At 35.7% G+C, this 17,486-nt stretch overlaps 1 protein-coding gene across 1 annotated transcript in view; it reads left to right on the forward strand.

Annotated features, from left to right (window-relative positions):
* The window catches only part of LOC131148910 (UDP-galactose/UDP-glucose transporter 5), a 31,977-nt gene that overhangs the window by 9,863 nt on the left and 4,628 nt on the right, over positions 1–17,486 (forward strand). Inside the window, exons 2-7 of the mRNA XM_058098873.1 lie at positions 3,213–3,320; positions 3,541–3,633; positions 3,807–3,872; positions 7,406–7,504; positions 8,236–8,309; positions 9,593–9,705. Of these exons, the coding sequence (XP_057954856.1) occupies positions 3,213–3,320; positions 3,541–3,633; positions 3,807–3,872; positions 7,406–7,504; positions 8,236–8,309; positions 9,593–9,705 (553 nt within the window). The remainder of the gene's footprint in view (positions 1–3,212; positions 3,321–3,540; positions 3,634–3,806; positions 3,873–7,405; positions 7,505–8,235; positions 8,310–9,592; positions 9,706–17,486) is intronic.

The raw sequence follows: 17,486 nt of genomic DNA on the forward strand, positions 1-17,486 counted from the left end.
GCTTGATTATTGCACATCAACTCCATTGGTTGAAAACAAGGAAAATTCAATTCTTCTAACATAGTCTTCAACCAAGTTGACATGAAGTGTGAGCCATAGCTCTATACTCTAACTTAGCACTTGACATGGCCACCTCAGTTTGTTTCTTACTCTTCCAAGAAACCAAATTACCACCAGCAAAGATACAATACCCGGTTGTAGATCTTTGGTTGGAAGGCGACTTGACCCAATTTGCATCTGTATATCCTTGAATATGATGATGCCCTGATGTTGATGTAAGATTCCTCTCTGGTGCATCTTTGAGATTTCTCAAAATGCGAATTACTACATCCCAGTGACTTGTTCTTGTGGAATTGAGAAACTGACTAACAACACTTGTTGGGAAAGATATATTTGTTCGAGTGATTGTGAGATAATTCAACTCTCCAACATGTCTTCGGTACCGTCCTGGGTTAGGCGAAAAATCACTCATATTTGGTACTAACTTAACCTGACACAACGATAATTCTCTCTCTCTTTTATAATACATATCAATTACATTCTGATGATCATAATATCCTTACTATCTCTCACTAATGAACATGAATTTGACACACTATCAATACTAAAAGACTAAAATAACCATTAAAACATGCCCCTCCCCTAAGTTGTAGGATAGATATCATGTGCTCCTAGCTTGTTACAAATAAATTTAAAATGAGCACCCCCCCAAAGCTTTGGTAAAAAAATTGGCTAGCTACTTATCAAACAAACCTCACATAAGTGGTGGTAATGAGCTTCTGCACAAGTTTCTCCTAAACAAAATGACAATCAACTTCAACGTGTTTTGTCTGCTCGTGGAAGACTCAGTTGGAGGCAGTGTGAAGAGCAACTTGATTATCATACATCAACTTCATAGAATGAGAATGTGGAAAACCCAAAGCTTCGAACATGTTTTTCAACCAAACAAGCTCTCATGTAATGTGAGCCATGACCCTATAGTTTGACTTAGCACTTGACTTGGTCACTGCAGTTTGTTTCTTACTCTTCCAGGTAACCAAATTACCACCAACAAAGATATAGGACCTGATTGTTGATTTTCTATCTGAAGGTGATCCGACCCAGTCTATATCAGTTCCTTTCCCCTAAACACAGTAGTGGACCCATTAGCAAGGGTAACTTGAGGTAGATTTTTAGGGTATTGGAGAGCACAAAAGAAGTTGGTTGCACCTGTCATATGGTTAGTGGCAGTTGAATCGATAACCCAAGGACTTGTGGGAGGGACACCAAATGACATATAGGATTACCTTTCTGGGCAAAAGATGCAATGTGATAAGATGCATGCTGAGACGATTGATATTGCTGAAACCCTGAATACTCTTCCTTGTTGATATAGTCATAGTATGCAGTTCACTCAAACAAGTGACTAACAAGGGAACCATACTCTTGGGATTTGCAAACTCCATCCCAACACTCACAAACTTAGACCAATGATAACTAAATTAATTGCTGGAACAATTGGAACAACCACGAACAAGGTGACCCACCATGAATGAGTCAAATAAATCAGGACAAAGCTGCCACAGCACCAAGAAACTTAGACACAGCCCCAAGAAACCAACACAGATGACTGGGACAATTGGAGCAACCACAAACAAGGTGACCAACCACAAACAAGTCACAAATGTATCAGCACAGGGCTGCCAGAGCACCTAGAAACTTAGACACAGCCTCAAGAAACCAATACACAGCAGTGGAACAATGGGAGCAACCATGAACAAGGTGGTCACTATGTATGAATCACAACTAAACCAGCATAAGGCCTCCACAGCGCCCCCCAAAAAAATAATGATGCATCGAGACAACCACAAATGAGGTGAACCACTGAAACTATCACAGACAAGTCACCAACAAACTGATATAACACTGCCACAGCATCACAAAAACAGCTTATGGACACTGCCACTGCTCCAACAGACTCATCAATGGCCTTTGCTGACACTGAACAACAACTAATGGATTACCACAAGTGCATGATTGAAAAGATTAGATCTTTGAACAAAACACATGCCGAACAACTTGACATTATAGTCTATGGAAGGGATTAGAACATTCTGGAGGAAAAAATCAGAAAAAGGTGGACTGAAAATCTCTCACGCGCTGGCACATGGGGTTGGGACTGCTGGCAGTCAGCTAGCACATGGGGAGCTTTCTGGCAATGGAATTTTGCAGGGTTATTATTCAGAGGATTCTGTATTTGGCTATGTGGTTGGTTTTGTGAAATATTGAAGGGTTGTAGTGGTTCTGAGAAGGGCAGTAATGGAAGGGTGTTTTCTGGCGATGACTGAGTTTGGTTTGGTGGTAGGATTTAGGTTGGATCATGCTTTGATACCATGTTGAATAATTGAGTAAAATGGAAGACCTAACCTCAATGATAACTCTCTCTCTCTCTATTTATAACATATGTCAAGTACAATGCCAATGATCATAATATCCTTACTAACTCACACTTACCAACATAACTCTTAACACATACTAATAATGCTAAATGACCAAATAAGCATTAACAGTGATTATTCACTGCTCTATTTGGAACTGTAGTTTACACATGTATTTATGAATATTATTATATATGTTTCTTAAATTTAAATCACAATATTAAAATTTCATATGATATATTTTTGCTTTAGAAATTAAACTTTTAGAAAAATGCTGTACCTCAGTGAAATTACTCTAGGTATGTTTTGGGATCATCTATTGAAGAAAATGGTAATATTCTGATCTGCACGTAGTTTCTGTAGATTCCCTTCAGGACAGATGGTGATTGAATGCCAGTATCCATGCTTTCAGTCCTAAAATGGCCACTGTTTAATTGAAGTTCCGCTGAGAGGGGTCTTTGGAGTGGGGTCTGGACTCTGGAGATGGTCCAAAATCCTAACCTCGAGCATTTTTGCCTATGCCTCCATTTATAAGAAGCTTATATTTACAGACTTCAAGGCAGCTACATTTTTTTGGGGTTATAATTTTTGATTTTTAGGATGTCCTGTTCCCTACCTCATCATCCTGCCACCTGGTGTAAGCTGTAGTCACTATTTTGCTTTACCTATATATTACCTTTCTACATTTATATTCTGAATTAAGACACAAGATTGTATTCATCCCTAAATGTTTTAGCTATTTCTTAAAGAATTCATCTGGGGTCAAGTTTGATGAAGTCCATATACTTTGTGCAGGAAAGGATCATGACCATTCCATATGGTGAAGAACGATTTAAGTACTCTTTATTTCTTGTCTTTTGCAACCGTATCACAACATCTGCTGTTTCTGCAGCTGTGTTATTGGTAAGTGCTCCATATGGTGAATCATGAATTGATTTACAGAATCAAAACCGACGTTTGCACTCTGGACTTAGCAACTTTGACCCGTTACCAGTTACTAATAGGCAGGGGTTGAAACATCTATCCTGAAAGATATGGATGGATGAATGGTTAAAATGTCTTCATTGGTCGCTGCTTATTCAGCTAGAACCTTCATTTTGTTAACAAAATTGTTCGTCTTTAGGTAAGTAAAAAATCTGTGGACCCTGTTGCTCCTGTTCATAAGTACTGCCTTGTATCAGTGTCAAATATACTAACGACAACATGCCAATATGAGGTAAGCTGTTCTCAATTTCAGTGTTTTTTATGCCAATTTCCCATATGAGAGGAGTAAATATTTGTGAAGTTGTTTTTTACTTTTCTCCTGAAGAGCTCAGAATACAAAGTTATAAGATTGTGACATAATGAATGATTCTTTGCAAATATACTGAATACAAATGCTCTCTGCAGGCCCTCAAATATGTCAGCTTTCCTGTTCAGACCCTCGCGAAGTGTGCCAAAATGATACCTGTCATGGTAAGTTCATTTGTGTGGGTTAATTGTGGTTGTCATCATGCACTATCCTTTCAAATGTTTAACATGAAAATGTTGCTGCTGTGTTACTCTGTTTCTGATTTGTCTTACATACAGCATACACATACATATTTTTTTGGTTACTGAGGCCAGTTGCTCCCTTTCATTTAAAAAAAGAAAGAGAACTATTTCAATTGAAAATCTGCCTCTTTTTTGTGTATTTCATTTTTCATCCTATATGTGTAATGCGTTACTTATGCATTGTATGTCATTGGCGTCTTCAATTTGCTGGTTGATGTTGATACTCGAAATTCCTTTATGCTGGGTAATGGTGTTCTGTAAAGACTTGTTACTCTGTGTGTCTGTGTACACGTGTGTGTGTGTGTGTTTGGCAATGCTCCAGTGATACCTTGTGTCATTTACTCCGTAGCGCCTTAATCCTTGATTGTGTGCACGTGACATTTTGTAGAAAGAATAATAAGCAGTTCAGAAATTCCCAAATCACCCTCTATGCAAAATTCCACTTGTAATTTCCTAAACATCTAAGCAATTCAGAAATTCCCAAATCACCCTCTATGCGGAATTCTACTGTAATTTCCTAAACATCTAAATCTTTTTTTTTTTTTCCTTTGAAAGTGTCATTCCATGTCTTTAATTGGTTGCAGATCCCACTTCTTCAATCCATTCTTTATTTCTGGAGGTATAAACCTCTTTGAGTGATGGCCTTTTGGCAGCAAATTTGGATCAATCCTCTTCATTTGGTTGCAGTCAGACTTCCCTAGTGGAGACAGTGCTCCTTGTCTGGGCAAACGAGTGTGGGGAGACTGCTTGTGGAGGTTGAAGATGAAAAGTTCTTTTAGATAAGACACGAGTGGAGGTGTGAGCAGGAGAGGAATGGTGGTTCCAGGTGGATTGATGAGTGGTTCAGCTGCCAGAAAATCCTGAGGTCAGTCAGGTGATGGCAACCATGGAGAATCATGGTCTGATCGTGACAATGCGCCCATGTACAGGGCAGAAGTCAATAAGATCTATGCCAAGTCTGTTGAGTGTTTGATCTAGTAATGTTACGCTCATTTATTTCTTCCCTGCTCTGTGGCTGGTGCATATGGAACAGATATTTTGGTTTGTTGGGAGAGTATTGGGCGTGTGCTCATTCTTTGGAGCCCTTTTTGTTGATTGGATTTAGAAGTTTTGAGAGCAAAAGAATGCAAGGATTATGACAGAGTGCAGTTTTTTTTGCTGTTATAGGTGCTTTGGCTGGAGAGATATTTGTGGATTTTTAGAGATTTCATTTCATCTGCTGATTTGACATACAGCAGAATTTATCTTTTTTAGCTTCCATGTGATTTTCTATGCATGATGTTCTGGCACTGTGGCTTTTTTGGATATGCTGCAGGATTGGTTGGCTTATTAGCTTAATTATTTTTCCTACTGTATTGTTTTTTTTTTCTTCCTTTTATTCTTTTCCTTTATTATCTTGAGGATTTCTAATGCTCCTTGTACATTCTTCTCCTTTAGTAATTTGTTTTTTCTAAAGAAAAAAAACTGTTGAGATTTTAGATTTTCTATCTCAAGTCTGTTGATAATTTATTTCCAGTATGTGTTTCTTTGCATTGGCTGTTATCCTCCTCCACAGACAAGTTGTGATGAAGGGTCAAGGTGAGCATCAGCAATATGCACGATGCTTGGTGTCACTTGAGCAAGAAGCCTTCCGTCAACACATACCCGCACACACAGACACGCACACACAGACACATATTTATGTGCATGTTGGGTGTGTGTGCATGCATCTGAGTGTTTGCGCATGTGTGAGGTAGAAGAAGTGGATTTTATTGTTGCACATCTTGCAGCTTTGCTTCAACGACGAGCTTTAAATCCCTCTCTCCTTCGCTTTAACATTTTATGGATACTGTGACCTATAATGTAGAAAGAGGATGGTTAATTTATATTATTTGTGGATGACATGACATTGGTAGTTGGCATTACAGAGAGAGAAAATGCAGACTTTTGGAATTGTGAAATGATGTTGTGTTGTCTAGGATTCTGAAATAATTTGAACCAACACAATATGGGATGTGGTTTATTAAGAACAAATGCTTATAAAAATAGGAATAAGACTCTTAAGAGATGGTGATAGGTAACATGATGATCAATACACCCCCAAATTGTCCATCTTGGTACCTAATTCAGTTTATTCATTTGGACTTGTATTAGAAGGTGGGGGTGTGTGGATTTGAGGAGACTGTTCCACATACAGCACATGTTGGATGGATGAAGTGTATGTTATCCAGGGTTGTTATAATTACTTCATTCATGCCATATCAATTACCAAAACTACACACGCATGTGCGCACACCATATACAACAATGACTTGGCACATTCTACAACTGATGTAGCCTAGGAAATTATCTTGCATTTTATAATTTTAAGTTGTAAAAGATCTCAATTGACAATGTTTAGATGAATCTGGTGGATTTAGAGCCAGTTTAAAATTTCTATAAATCTCCATGAATTAGTTTCGACTTTGTGGGAATTCTAAGCATTTCAGATTCAGGCTATGTTTGGTTTCAAACTTCAGTTATTAATTTCACTTGACTTATTTTTATTATGTTTGGATTCAAAGTTTGCTTGTTAGTAGCCTGTATAAAGAAAGAAACTAGGTATTATTTATTGTTGTGTAAATATAGAGTCAATGACTTGTTGGAAGAGAGAACTAGTCCTGTGAACTGGTCAGTTTTGATCAAAACAGGGTGATCTGAAGCTAATACAATAAAGTATGCTTGCAATTTTATCCAAGATGATAATCTGATAGATCATATATCTCAAAATAAAACTTGACTGTGTTAACTGTTAAGCTCTTATATCTGATTTGGTAATTTAATCCAATATGATAATTGTTAAGGATATTTTGAAAATGAACATTATGCAATATGTTTGTGTATAATTGTTAAATGTAATCTGATATATGCTTACAGATGCCAATTATAATTTTCAGTGGATTGGATAATTATCAGGTCCAACTACATTATAACCAAATTTGATTTGTTAATTAACGGTTTGATGAGATTTAGATTATTTTGAAGATTATCAAATTGCTATAAGCTGTTGAGTGTTCTGTTCAGTTGTCATAGTTTTGACAAAAATATCTAAGTGTATGATATGTCATCATGTTAGACATTACAGGTAACCCCATGGCATAGTTTTGCCAGTGAAGGCTGTCTAGGTGAGTTGATGCTGGTTTAAGAGAGAGAATGTTGAATTTCAATGTGTGGGGTTGCTCAACTCTCAGTGACTTATTTTAGGGTGTGAGGTTTCTTGATTTTGGTCCACCATATGATGATGCCATGGGTTCAACTGTAGAGGGGTCATCATCATAAGCTTTTCAATAGTCTAGTCCTTCTTGTTTATTTGCTTATCTTTTCTTGTGTACTTGCATGCACAACACCATCTCTGCATTTCTCATTGTTGTTTATAATTCTCGGTGAGAAATAATGGACTCATCTTTATCTTTTGATCTTTGTGCTGTTTTGTACAGGTTTGGGGCACTCTCATTATGCAGAAGAGGTACAAGGGACATGACTATCTGTTGGCTGTTCTAGTGACTCTGGGTTGTGCTTTATTTTTTTTATATTCGGTAATGACTATGGTCCTAGTCTCTTATTCTCAGACTAATTTCTCTTAACTTGTGCATGCAGTTGCTTGCAATGTCAAATTTGATGATATAATTTTCAATTTATAAATTGTAAATTGATTAGTTTGCTAGACATTTAAACTTCTTCAGAAACCAAGAACAAGAGTTGTACATAGAATGAGCTATTTCAAAATATATATAAATGACTGTACATGGAAGTTGTATGTTTGCACGAGGCTTTATGCTCCATCATGTTATTAATAGCTTCGACTGTTTCCTCATAATGGTTATCAACTCTCTGATAATTCTCTTAAGGCTTTAGTTCACTGATTTTTTTTTTCAAATTATCATTAATAATTATTTTTCAGAATTTTCTTTGAAGATTTGTCATATTTTACCAAGCTTAGAATTGTGAAATTATCATTCTTTGATCACATAATTTGTATAAACAAAATTAGTTTCATAACCTATCAGATAAAGGCAGCGCACCAGCACCATCCTAGTAGTTAATTTATCTGTTTCTTAACTATGACATTTGAGAACCTATATGATGATCATGATATAAAATATTAAATGTTATTTGTCATGGAGAGTAATGGGCTGGATTGCCTATATATTACAAATATTGCTGTTGTTAATGCAGAGGGCTCTATCAGCTGATGGGGGAGATATTCAGAAGCTTGTTTTGTTCTTTCTTCATAATTTGAATTATTTCTCTTTTGTTTTAACTGTAGGCAGACAAGAGTTCACGTGGTAATGAGAGGGAAAACACTGTTTGGGGTGTATCCCTAATGATTGGTTATCTTGGGTATTACTTCAGAATTCATCTCTCTCTCTCTCTCTCTCTCTCTCTCTCACACACACACACACACACGAGTGCACACACACACACACACACACACGAGTGCACACAAAGGTGTTTTATCTGCAATAAAACCACATTTTGTTTATTCATGTTTTATTTTTAAATTTCAGTAATTTTTTCTGTTACGATATATGAGAGAATATTTTGTTAATCAACTAGAAAGTGTACAATACTATTAACCATGGGATAATGCTGCCCAATTTATGAAGTGAAATTTGATCAATAATTTTAGTTTCATCGTTCATAAGCTGTTCAGAAGCATTAATACCCATTGGAGCATTTTTCTTTTTTCTGCTTTGAACATACTTTGTTTCTTGTGTCCTTATTTATTTGTTTTAAAAAAAGCGGCCTGTGTACGCCTCATGCCTACGAGTTGCATCTTGCACCATGCACATGGAAATGCTTTGCCTTTTGCCTTTATTTTTTATGCCATCTTGATTTATATCTTTATCCTTTGGGTTTTCTTGTGTTATGTCTTCTTTACTAGTTAATATACTGAAATGACTACCTTCAGTAATACATAGAGTTGAAAGCAGGGTGGATAAAATGAAGAAGTGCTTTGGATGTATTGTCGGATTGTAAAATACCCTTAAAATTAGAAGTTTTATAGGACATCTATATGATCATCTATGCTATATGGATTGAAATATTGGGCAACTAACAACATATCCAAAAAATAGAGGTTGCCAAGATGAGAATGCTAAGGTGGATGAGGGGTATAACATGGAAAGATAAATTATGGAATGAACATAGCATGGTAAGTTAGGCATAGCACTTGTAGAAGATAAGGGAAGGGCATCTTAGATGGTTTGACACTTGCAACATAGGCCAAGTAGTGCACCAATGAGGGAGAGTGAGCTAGTTATTGTGAGTGGCAGTAAAAGGGGTAGAGGTAGACCTAAAATAACTTGAAATGATATAGTTAGGATTTAATAGCCCTTAAAGTGTTGGAGGAAATTGTCTGCAATTTGTGTAAATTTGTGGAAAAGGATGTAGCCAACCCAACCTAATGCACTTAAGGCTTGGTTTGTTTTGTTTTTGACTACCTTGTAAGTTTGGAATGTGCTCTAATTGTGTCCAATTGACATGCTATCTGCATGGCAACAATATGTTTTGGCCTTTCTATTGAGAATATTATTGTCTACATTTTCCCAAGTGACATATGCATGTGTATTGCTTTTTTTTTTTTGAATGCATTTCACTGCTCTCTCTTGTCTGCCTCTCAGGTTTGATGGCTTTACGAGCACATTTCAAGATAAACTCTTTCAAGGTTATGAAATGGAAATACACAATCAGATATTTTACACAACTATGTGTTCTTGCATTCTCAGCTTGACTGGTAAATTGTGACTTGTTATCTCAATCTTGTTGAGCCTCACATGTTTCATTTCTTATATCTGGTTATCGTGTTGTCTTGGTTTTTGAGTGCAATATATAATTTGTTTTATTTGCTGTGGACACGAGATACTTTGGGGATTAAGTTGCATATGGAGGCACTATGTAGTGTTGTAAACAGATTGAAATCAGTATGAATCTAACATAATCTGTGTTTATATTCAATAAAAAAAATGGAAAATGTAAAACTCAAGATTGAACTTGAACAAGAACATCCACTAAGGTTATAAATACAAGTTTTACTACCTTTAAGGGTTACTTGGTTTGCGGCATCAAAAATATTCCTATGGAATGACATTCCTAGGAATCTCATTCTTGGGAATTGGATGCCTACCTCATGGGAATATTTTTGTTTGGTTCGTGTTGTATGATTTCTAGGAATGTACACAGGATTCTTATTTCAATGTTTGATTCAACATGGGAATCAAACATGATCATTATACCCTTGACATGTGTAACTAATATGAAGAAAAATTGTATTTTCAACCTAAAAGCCTACTAAAAATACATAATTAAATCTATATCCTAAAATTTTCAACAGTTATAAATTTAAAACATTTTAACACTTAATATTGACTAACCAAAATAATTGAGGGCAATATAGTGTCTAAATATTAACTATTTTATAATACAATAATTTTACTTATTAATAAATTACAATTTTAACAGCAAACTAAAATGTTAAGTAACATAAATATTTACATTTTTAATAGGCATTTTAAAAATAATTTATATTTTAATTAACATTATGTATCCTTTTTTCTAATTAAAACAATTAATATTTATACTAATTTAAAATGTTTACTTTTATTTTATTAAATAATTTATTATTTTAAATATTATAATAGTGTGATTATATTATATTATAGGGGCATTGTTGTCTAGAAGCCAAAATAGTGAGGGTAATTTGGTCCAAAAAGCAGGATCCCATGGGAATGGGATTCCCATGAAAATTACCCATTGGGGGAGGTGGGAGTAGGACGCCCGTGTTTCATGGGGAATCTTTTCATTCCCAAAAATGTGAACCTTCCTGCCACATCAGATTTCCATGCTCAATAAAGATGGGAATGAGATGTCATGGGCATCACATTTCCGGGAATCTTGAAAAATGCTGTGAACCAAATGCCCCCTTAAAGCTTCACTATCTCATTATTTAGGTAGAGATTGGCAGTGTTCTGCAATGCAGGATCCCATAGTATGCAGTCAAGTACAGTTGAATGGATCTGGATACTATATTCAGCTTTAGATTTACCTTTGGTCAATAGGGAAACTGAACTGATGATTTGAACTTTAAATCAAAGGTATAAACATGATGTCTACAAGGGTTGAAGTACTGTTACTCTTGGACATGCAAAGCTAATTTGTTCAATTTCAGGTAAGCTATGTGGCAGTGATATGTTAGATGGACGGTGCTTCGACAGTTTTGGGTACTGCATTTGCATATTGGAATTTATGGTTAGAGGATTATGGTCTGAACTCCAGATGGATTTTTTTTTTTTGTTTTTTCAATCTGAGGCTCTGAGCGGGGAATTTCGAACCAGCAGATTGTAACTGGAATGTGGTTTTTGTTGTGAACTTAATTTTGCCATAGGTATCATACTCATAGATGCAGGGAAACCTCTATTTCCTAGTTGCTTACTCCACCATAAAATCCTTTTGCCTTTGTTTTAAACATTTTCTTACATTGCAACTCAGATCTATGCAATCAATTGTGCATTAATGCCGGTTCAACATGGGTTTTACTCTTTCTTTAGATTTCTTAAAAGTTGCTTTTGTGAGCAATACTTCTTTGATATCATATATGTTGTTTTTTCAGTAAAACACACGTACATATGCATGTCTGTGCATGAAGCTGTTGGCTGGTGTTCTTAGGGCGCCTACTGTGTTTTTGTGCTATTATTATGCTTTTAACTGAAGCAGTTACCTGATTTGAAAGATAATCGCTAAAGATAAGACAGTTTCAAGGTAGTTAAATGTTTTGTGTTCACATTGTCTTAATGTGGCTACTGCAAGGTTGACATTGTAATAACAGTATCCACTAGATTTATAATATTTTTTGAAAAATGCCAGTATCTTGCTTTTCTCTGGGTGGGACAAAGGAGCATTTGCAAGATTATAGGAACAGAGGTGAACTTTGAAGGCCTTGACATCAACTAAAATGATGAACAGTCAATTATTTAGCTTATTCATGTTAAGAATAAATTCTTACAAAAACTGCCTGGACACAACAGAACATCCAACCCATCTTTGTGCGACTCAATCAACTCCCAAATTTTTGTCTGGAATTACCATGTCCTTGCATATCTCATTATTTCTAAATATCAATTGCCATGAATTGTACAATTTGTGCAAACCAATGTTTTAAGAGGTGAAGACATGAGGTGAGGTGTTTTAACCTGTAAGGGGTGAGGCATAAGCCTTAAGGCGTCGGGGCATAAGCCTTTTGAGAATTTTATTGATAAAAATTTGTAAATAGATTACATAGATTCTAAAATTAAAGAAAGAATTAATAATGCCACAAATATAATGTAAGAAAAAAATCAAATATAATTTGCAAACTACTTGTTGGCCATTCAAAAATTGCGTACTTATTCATTTTGTAATCATGACAAGAGATAGCTATAACATTAGGAAGTTCCAATTGTTTTCAAGATCTAAGATACAACTCTCAGTTATTTTGGGAAGGTTGAGGTACAATAGTTTAAGAAATTAATTCATATGATGACGTTTCTTTTACACAAAAATGGAGTTAAAATTTTCTATACAAATCTAACATAGGAAACGCACCCAAAATGTGAAAGCTTCAGCTAGAAAGGCGCAAAAAGGTGTGCCTTTTTGTACAAATACATAAGCCTCAGTGAGTAATGTGTTAGCCTTTTTAGGATTTGCTATTTTAGATTGAGCCTTAAGGTGTTTTAGGCTTGCCTTGCCTTGCCTTGAGGCAAGCCTCAATTGAGCTTTTTAAAATGTTGGTGCAAAAAATTGAGAATTTAAGGTCTTCCAGCATCTCTGTCCTTCTCTAGTGTTGAAAATTAGTGCTGCATATGATTCAATGCATTAGTTCGTACGTGGAGTTCCATTATATTTTTATGCAACAATAATTAATGAGTTTGTCAATAAAATATCTGATACCATTTGTCAACTGTTCAACAAATGGACTGTTATCCATTCGAATAATGCCCCTTGAAACCTCCTATGAAGTGACTAGGGATAAAACTTTTGAGTTTCTGTTTTTTCCACATCATAGTAAAAAACAAACTCCATCAAGGATATTTGTGTTTATAGATCTGACATCTTTTGTTGGGGTTCAATCATGTACTGAAAGCACGGTTGAATATTTACATAATTCCTGATATATAGTGATGAAGAAGTGATCTAACCTTCCCCCCCAACCCCCCCACCTTTTTTCTTCCTTCCATTTTCAATTTGCATGCCTGTTAAACTGATTAAAAGGCTAAAAGCCTTAAATTCATGATACATTTAGCACATGTACATCTTGATTTGAAGTATTGGGCATTTGTTTCCATCTGTCATGTTGTATATCAAAATTTATTTTATAAATGTTGTGACTATTACAGCTGATGTCATTTTTTTTTTCTTGCAATTTAATTTATTAAGTATTGCTTGTTAAAGCAGGATTGCAAGTTTTGGCATGTACTAGGATGTTTGGTGAAGTGTGGGTAGGATGTTTGGTTGAGTGTGAGGTTATTTTCTAGGTAAGGATCAGATGCCAGTTTCTGGCGGATGCACTTTCTTATTTCACTCCAAAGTCCTTTTTTTACACCATGTTTTGCTTTCTTTTTTTGAGACTCACGTTCAAGGACGAGAATCATTTCCATGTAGAATATATATGTTTTTTGAGGAGGGTAGGATGTGATTATTGAGAGGGTATTTTGTGTATGCTTGAGGCTATTGTTATAGATTTTCTTTGAGGATTTGAATGTCTGAGCTTTTTGGTACAAGGGAATTTGTGATTGACTTTGAGTTCTCTCTTGTCAGTGACAGGTGATTGCATTTTTACATATTTCATTGTTAGGTAGTGTTTGGGAGCATGGATTTCAGACCTTGGAATTGGATTTAGGTGGATTTGGACAAATTTCAATATAATTTTATATTGTATCTTATTCAAATCCAATACAACTGCAAATCCAAGGCTTCTCCAAACATAGAGTTAGCATATTTGTTGGTGGAGGGGACTAAGGCTTGATCACATACCACACCTTGTGCTTGATTTTAGATGTTAAAAATGGAAAAAATTTGTACTGTGGGGTCCATGGTCGACTTGTTTGATGTGAAGAACTTTCGTATATGGTAACGTATGCTGAAAGATATTTTGTACAAGGGCTTATCAGAGTGTTATGTGAGATGAGGAAGAATGGGAGGATATGCAACCCTTGCATCTGATGTGAAATAAAGTGTTCTTAATGAGATGCTGCTGCTTATGGCAATGTGGAAGTTGGAGAATTTGCTCGTAAAAATCAATCACATACAACTTCGGTTCTGGAAAAAAAATTGTTCAAATTAAGGATAAATGAGGGGGATTATTTTGAAGAGAAATTTAATGCCTACAAGTCTATTATGCAACTGTCTAGTATAGAAGTTAAGATCTAATAAGCACTGATATAGATATGTAGCATGGACACACGACACTGACACGACGATAAGACAATTTTCAAAAACAAGGCATAGCATGGGCAGATATGTCAATTTATTTTAAAAAATATATATTAGGCACACTTAGTACTGGTCTTTTACTTTTAGATGTAAAATATTCCGGTAAAGTGAATTTATAATGAATTGGAGGTATTATTGATGTATATTCTACTAATAAATTTCATCTACATTCATTGCCTTTATTAGTGTATCAAATATGACACATCTATCAAAGTACCATTAAATGAATAATATAACTATAGAAGTATCATAAACAATGAAAAAACATCTAATAATAAAAAAAAAGTAATAATGAGCATGATAACAAGTAGTAATCTATTAAGAAATATTAGGCCTGTGACGAAAAATATGTCGGGAAGTGTCTGAGCGTTGGAAAATTAAATGAACTAATTTAAATTTTGACTGGTGTTGAGACAAATGGTGGGCTATGCCAGGTGAGTATTGGTGCTTGGTATGTATTGACACTGGCACACAGATTGTTGGAGTGTCAGTGCTTCCTAGGTTAAGATTAAAGAGGATGATAAGGTGTCATTACTGTTGATTTCCCTCACAAAGTCAATTGGGATGGTAATGAAAAGCTTGATGGTGGGGAAATAAAACTTGAAGCTTGATGACGTTGTAACTGTATTGTTGTAGAATGAAAGGGTGAAGAAGCCTTCCTGATGCAGGGGTAGCCTCAAGGATCTGCAGCCATGGGAGAGATTAGAAGAAATTGAAGAGAGGAAGGGGAAGAGAGGCGAGAGGAGATGTGTGTGTGGGGGGAGGGGGGGGAAGGGTAGGGTGTTGGAGCAGTTCAAATTTAACAAGAACTGTCTACAACATGGCTTTCATACACTATTTATAAGAAAGCCTAGACGCATAAAATTACACACATACCCCTAATCTATATGAATTACAAGCAAACCCCTACATTGCACAAATATTGCAAACAACCTTGAAATAAACATCCACTACCATTAAATACGGAATTTTGTTGGCTAGTGGTAGTAGGGGAAAGAAATAACAAGGGGCAATGTAATGTCGGAAAGGAACAGAAAATCATAAACAGACAGAGATAGAGAGAATTAAGGGAGAGAAATAGAAAGAAGAAGAGAAGAAGCAGGAGCACAAGAAGAGGAACTGCTGGACAGAACAGGGAGTTAAAGACAGAACAGATAGAGAATGAGAAAGAAGAGCAGGAAGATCAGAAAAGAGAAATAGAAGCAGAAAAGAAAGAGTAACAGTACAAGAAGAAAGAAGATGAAAGGAGCAGGAAGAAGAAGATGTGAGATAGAGGGAGAGAGAGGCTGCTGTGGAAGAGAAATTAATGTGAATAAAGTCTAGAGCAACCAATTGTTGCTCATTCATCTGGCAAGGAGTGACCATTTGTAGTTCAGAAATTGAGTCACTAACGAGCACTCCAGTCTCTGCAGTTGATAACTCAAGGCTTGTTTTTGGCCTAGTCGTAACAGCAACTATGTCCATGGCCACTAAAGATGAGTCTACAGGCTTATCTTGGAAATAACCATGGCTCACTTCCTGAAAGGAATCAGTTTAAGGGTTTGGAAATTGTGCCTAATAGTGTGCAAATCATTTACGTACTCATGATATTCAACTATGCCATAATTCATATAAGGGCTTGAAATACTAGGTTAATTATCTCCAACAAGTTGAATTGTCTAATGAACATTTTGGACAAGTTTATGGCTGCCTTTTTACCAGCAAGAAATTGCTCTAGGTTGATGAAACTCCCTAACATGGGAGTTGTTGTTCTTGTGATTGGAAACTTGGAGAAGTCACTGTACTTGCAAAGCTATGTGATAAACCTCAGAAAAGTGACAGGACTCTTTCCTTATGTTTGGAGAGGCCTTGGGTTTGGATTTATATTGGATTTGGATAAAATGTAATATAAAATTATATTGAAACCTGCTCAAATCCATCCAAATCCAAATTTAAGGTCTGAAATCCATGCTCCCAAACACAGCGTTTGGGATTTGCAAGGAATTTGACTTTTAATTACTTGTCTTAACCCTTTTTTGAACATGGTAACAATCTTTGTGTTTTCATTCATATCACACCTGAACATCGATCCTTAAATTTAACAGAATATTCAGACACACTAAAAGACGATTGTTTGAGGTTATACAATTGCTTTACTAGTTGTCTTGAATAAGAACTCGGGATATATTTATCCTTTTAAAGGTATTTCATTTTAGACCAAGTGGCAGGTTCTTTTAAAATAGCCTATGTCCCTTTCAAATTTCAATCTTTTGCCAATCCAATAACTCTATATTTAACAAAGTGGACGCATTGGTGGTCAAAAACCCATACCAATCAAAATAGTTATCTATGTTGACTAACCAATCTAAGAAATAGTGAGGGTTTGAATTACCGTCAAACTCATAGGGACACCTAGGTTCAGTCACTTGTTTAGAATTGCAAGCTACAGCTACTTGATAACTGAATGTGTCACGGTGGCCCTTTTTTTTTTTTTAATTAATGTATGCAAAGTGCAAGGCAATGATTTTTCTAGGGAGCAAGGATGAAGAGCATTGAACCTGGTGTAATTCACAAGCTTAACAATTAGATAAGAAAATACTAAATTAATTTTCAAGGGAGTACAAGCAAATACCGAGGTCCATGTAACCTTACCAGCTGCCTGCAAGCTTGCAGTCAGCTCTAGATCAGCCTTTTCTGCAATTTCTTAGAAATTTGTGCAGTGTTTTCAGGAATGGTCAATTTCTTGAAAGAATTCCCAAACACCATAGCTAATTTGGAATGGATGCTAGAAGATCAGAAAAACTGGATTTGATTGCTGACAGGATCAATTTCTTGTTAGTATTCAATAAATCTTGTAACAGATTCAATTTATCATGATCAGACTCAGTTTCTCTTCAGCAATCCTGAAAATTTCGCAGAAAATTCCAGGTTTTCCGTGCTACAATCTTATATTTCTAAGGGTAGTCAACATATCTGCTCTCATCAAAATGACTTGGTTGGGTGGTGAGACTCAGTTTCTCTTCAACAATCCTGAAAATTTTACTGAGAATTCCAGATTTTCCTTATTGACTA

The sequence above is a fragment of the Malania oleifera genome, chromosome 2 (assembly GCF_029873635.1).
Source record: "Malania oleifera isolate guangnan ecotype guangnan chromosome 2, ASM2987363v1, whole genome shotgun sequence".
Taxonomy (NCBI): domain Eukaryota; kingdom Viridiplantae; phylum Streptophyta; class Magnoliopsida; order Santalales; family Ximeniaceae; genus Malania; species Malania oleifera.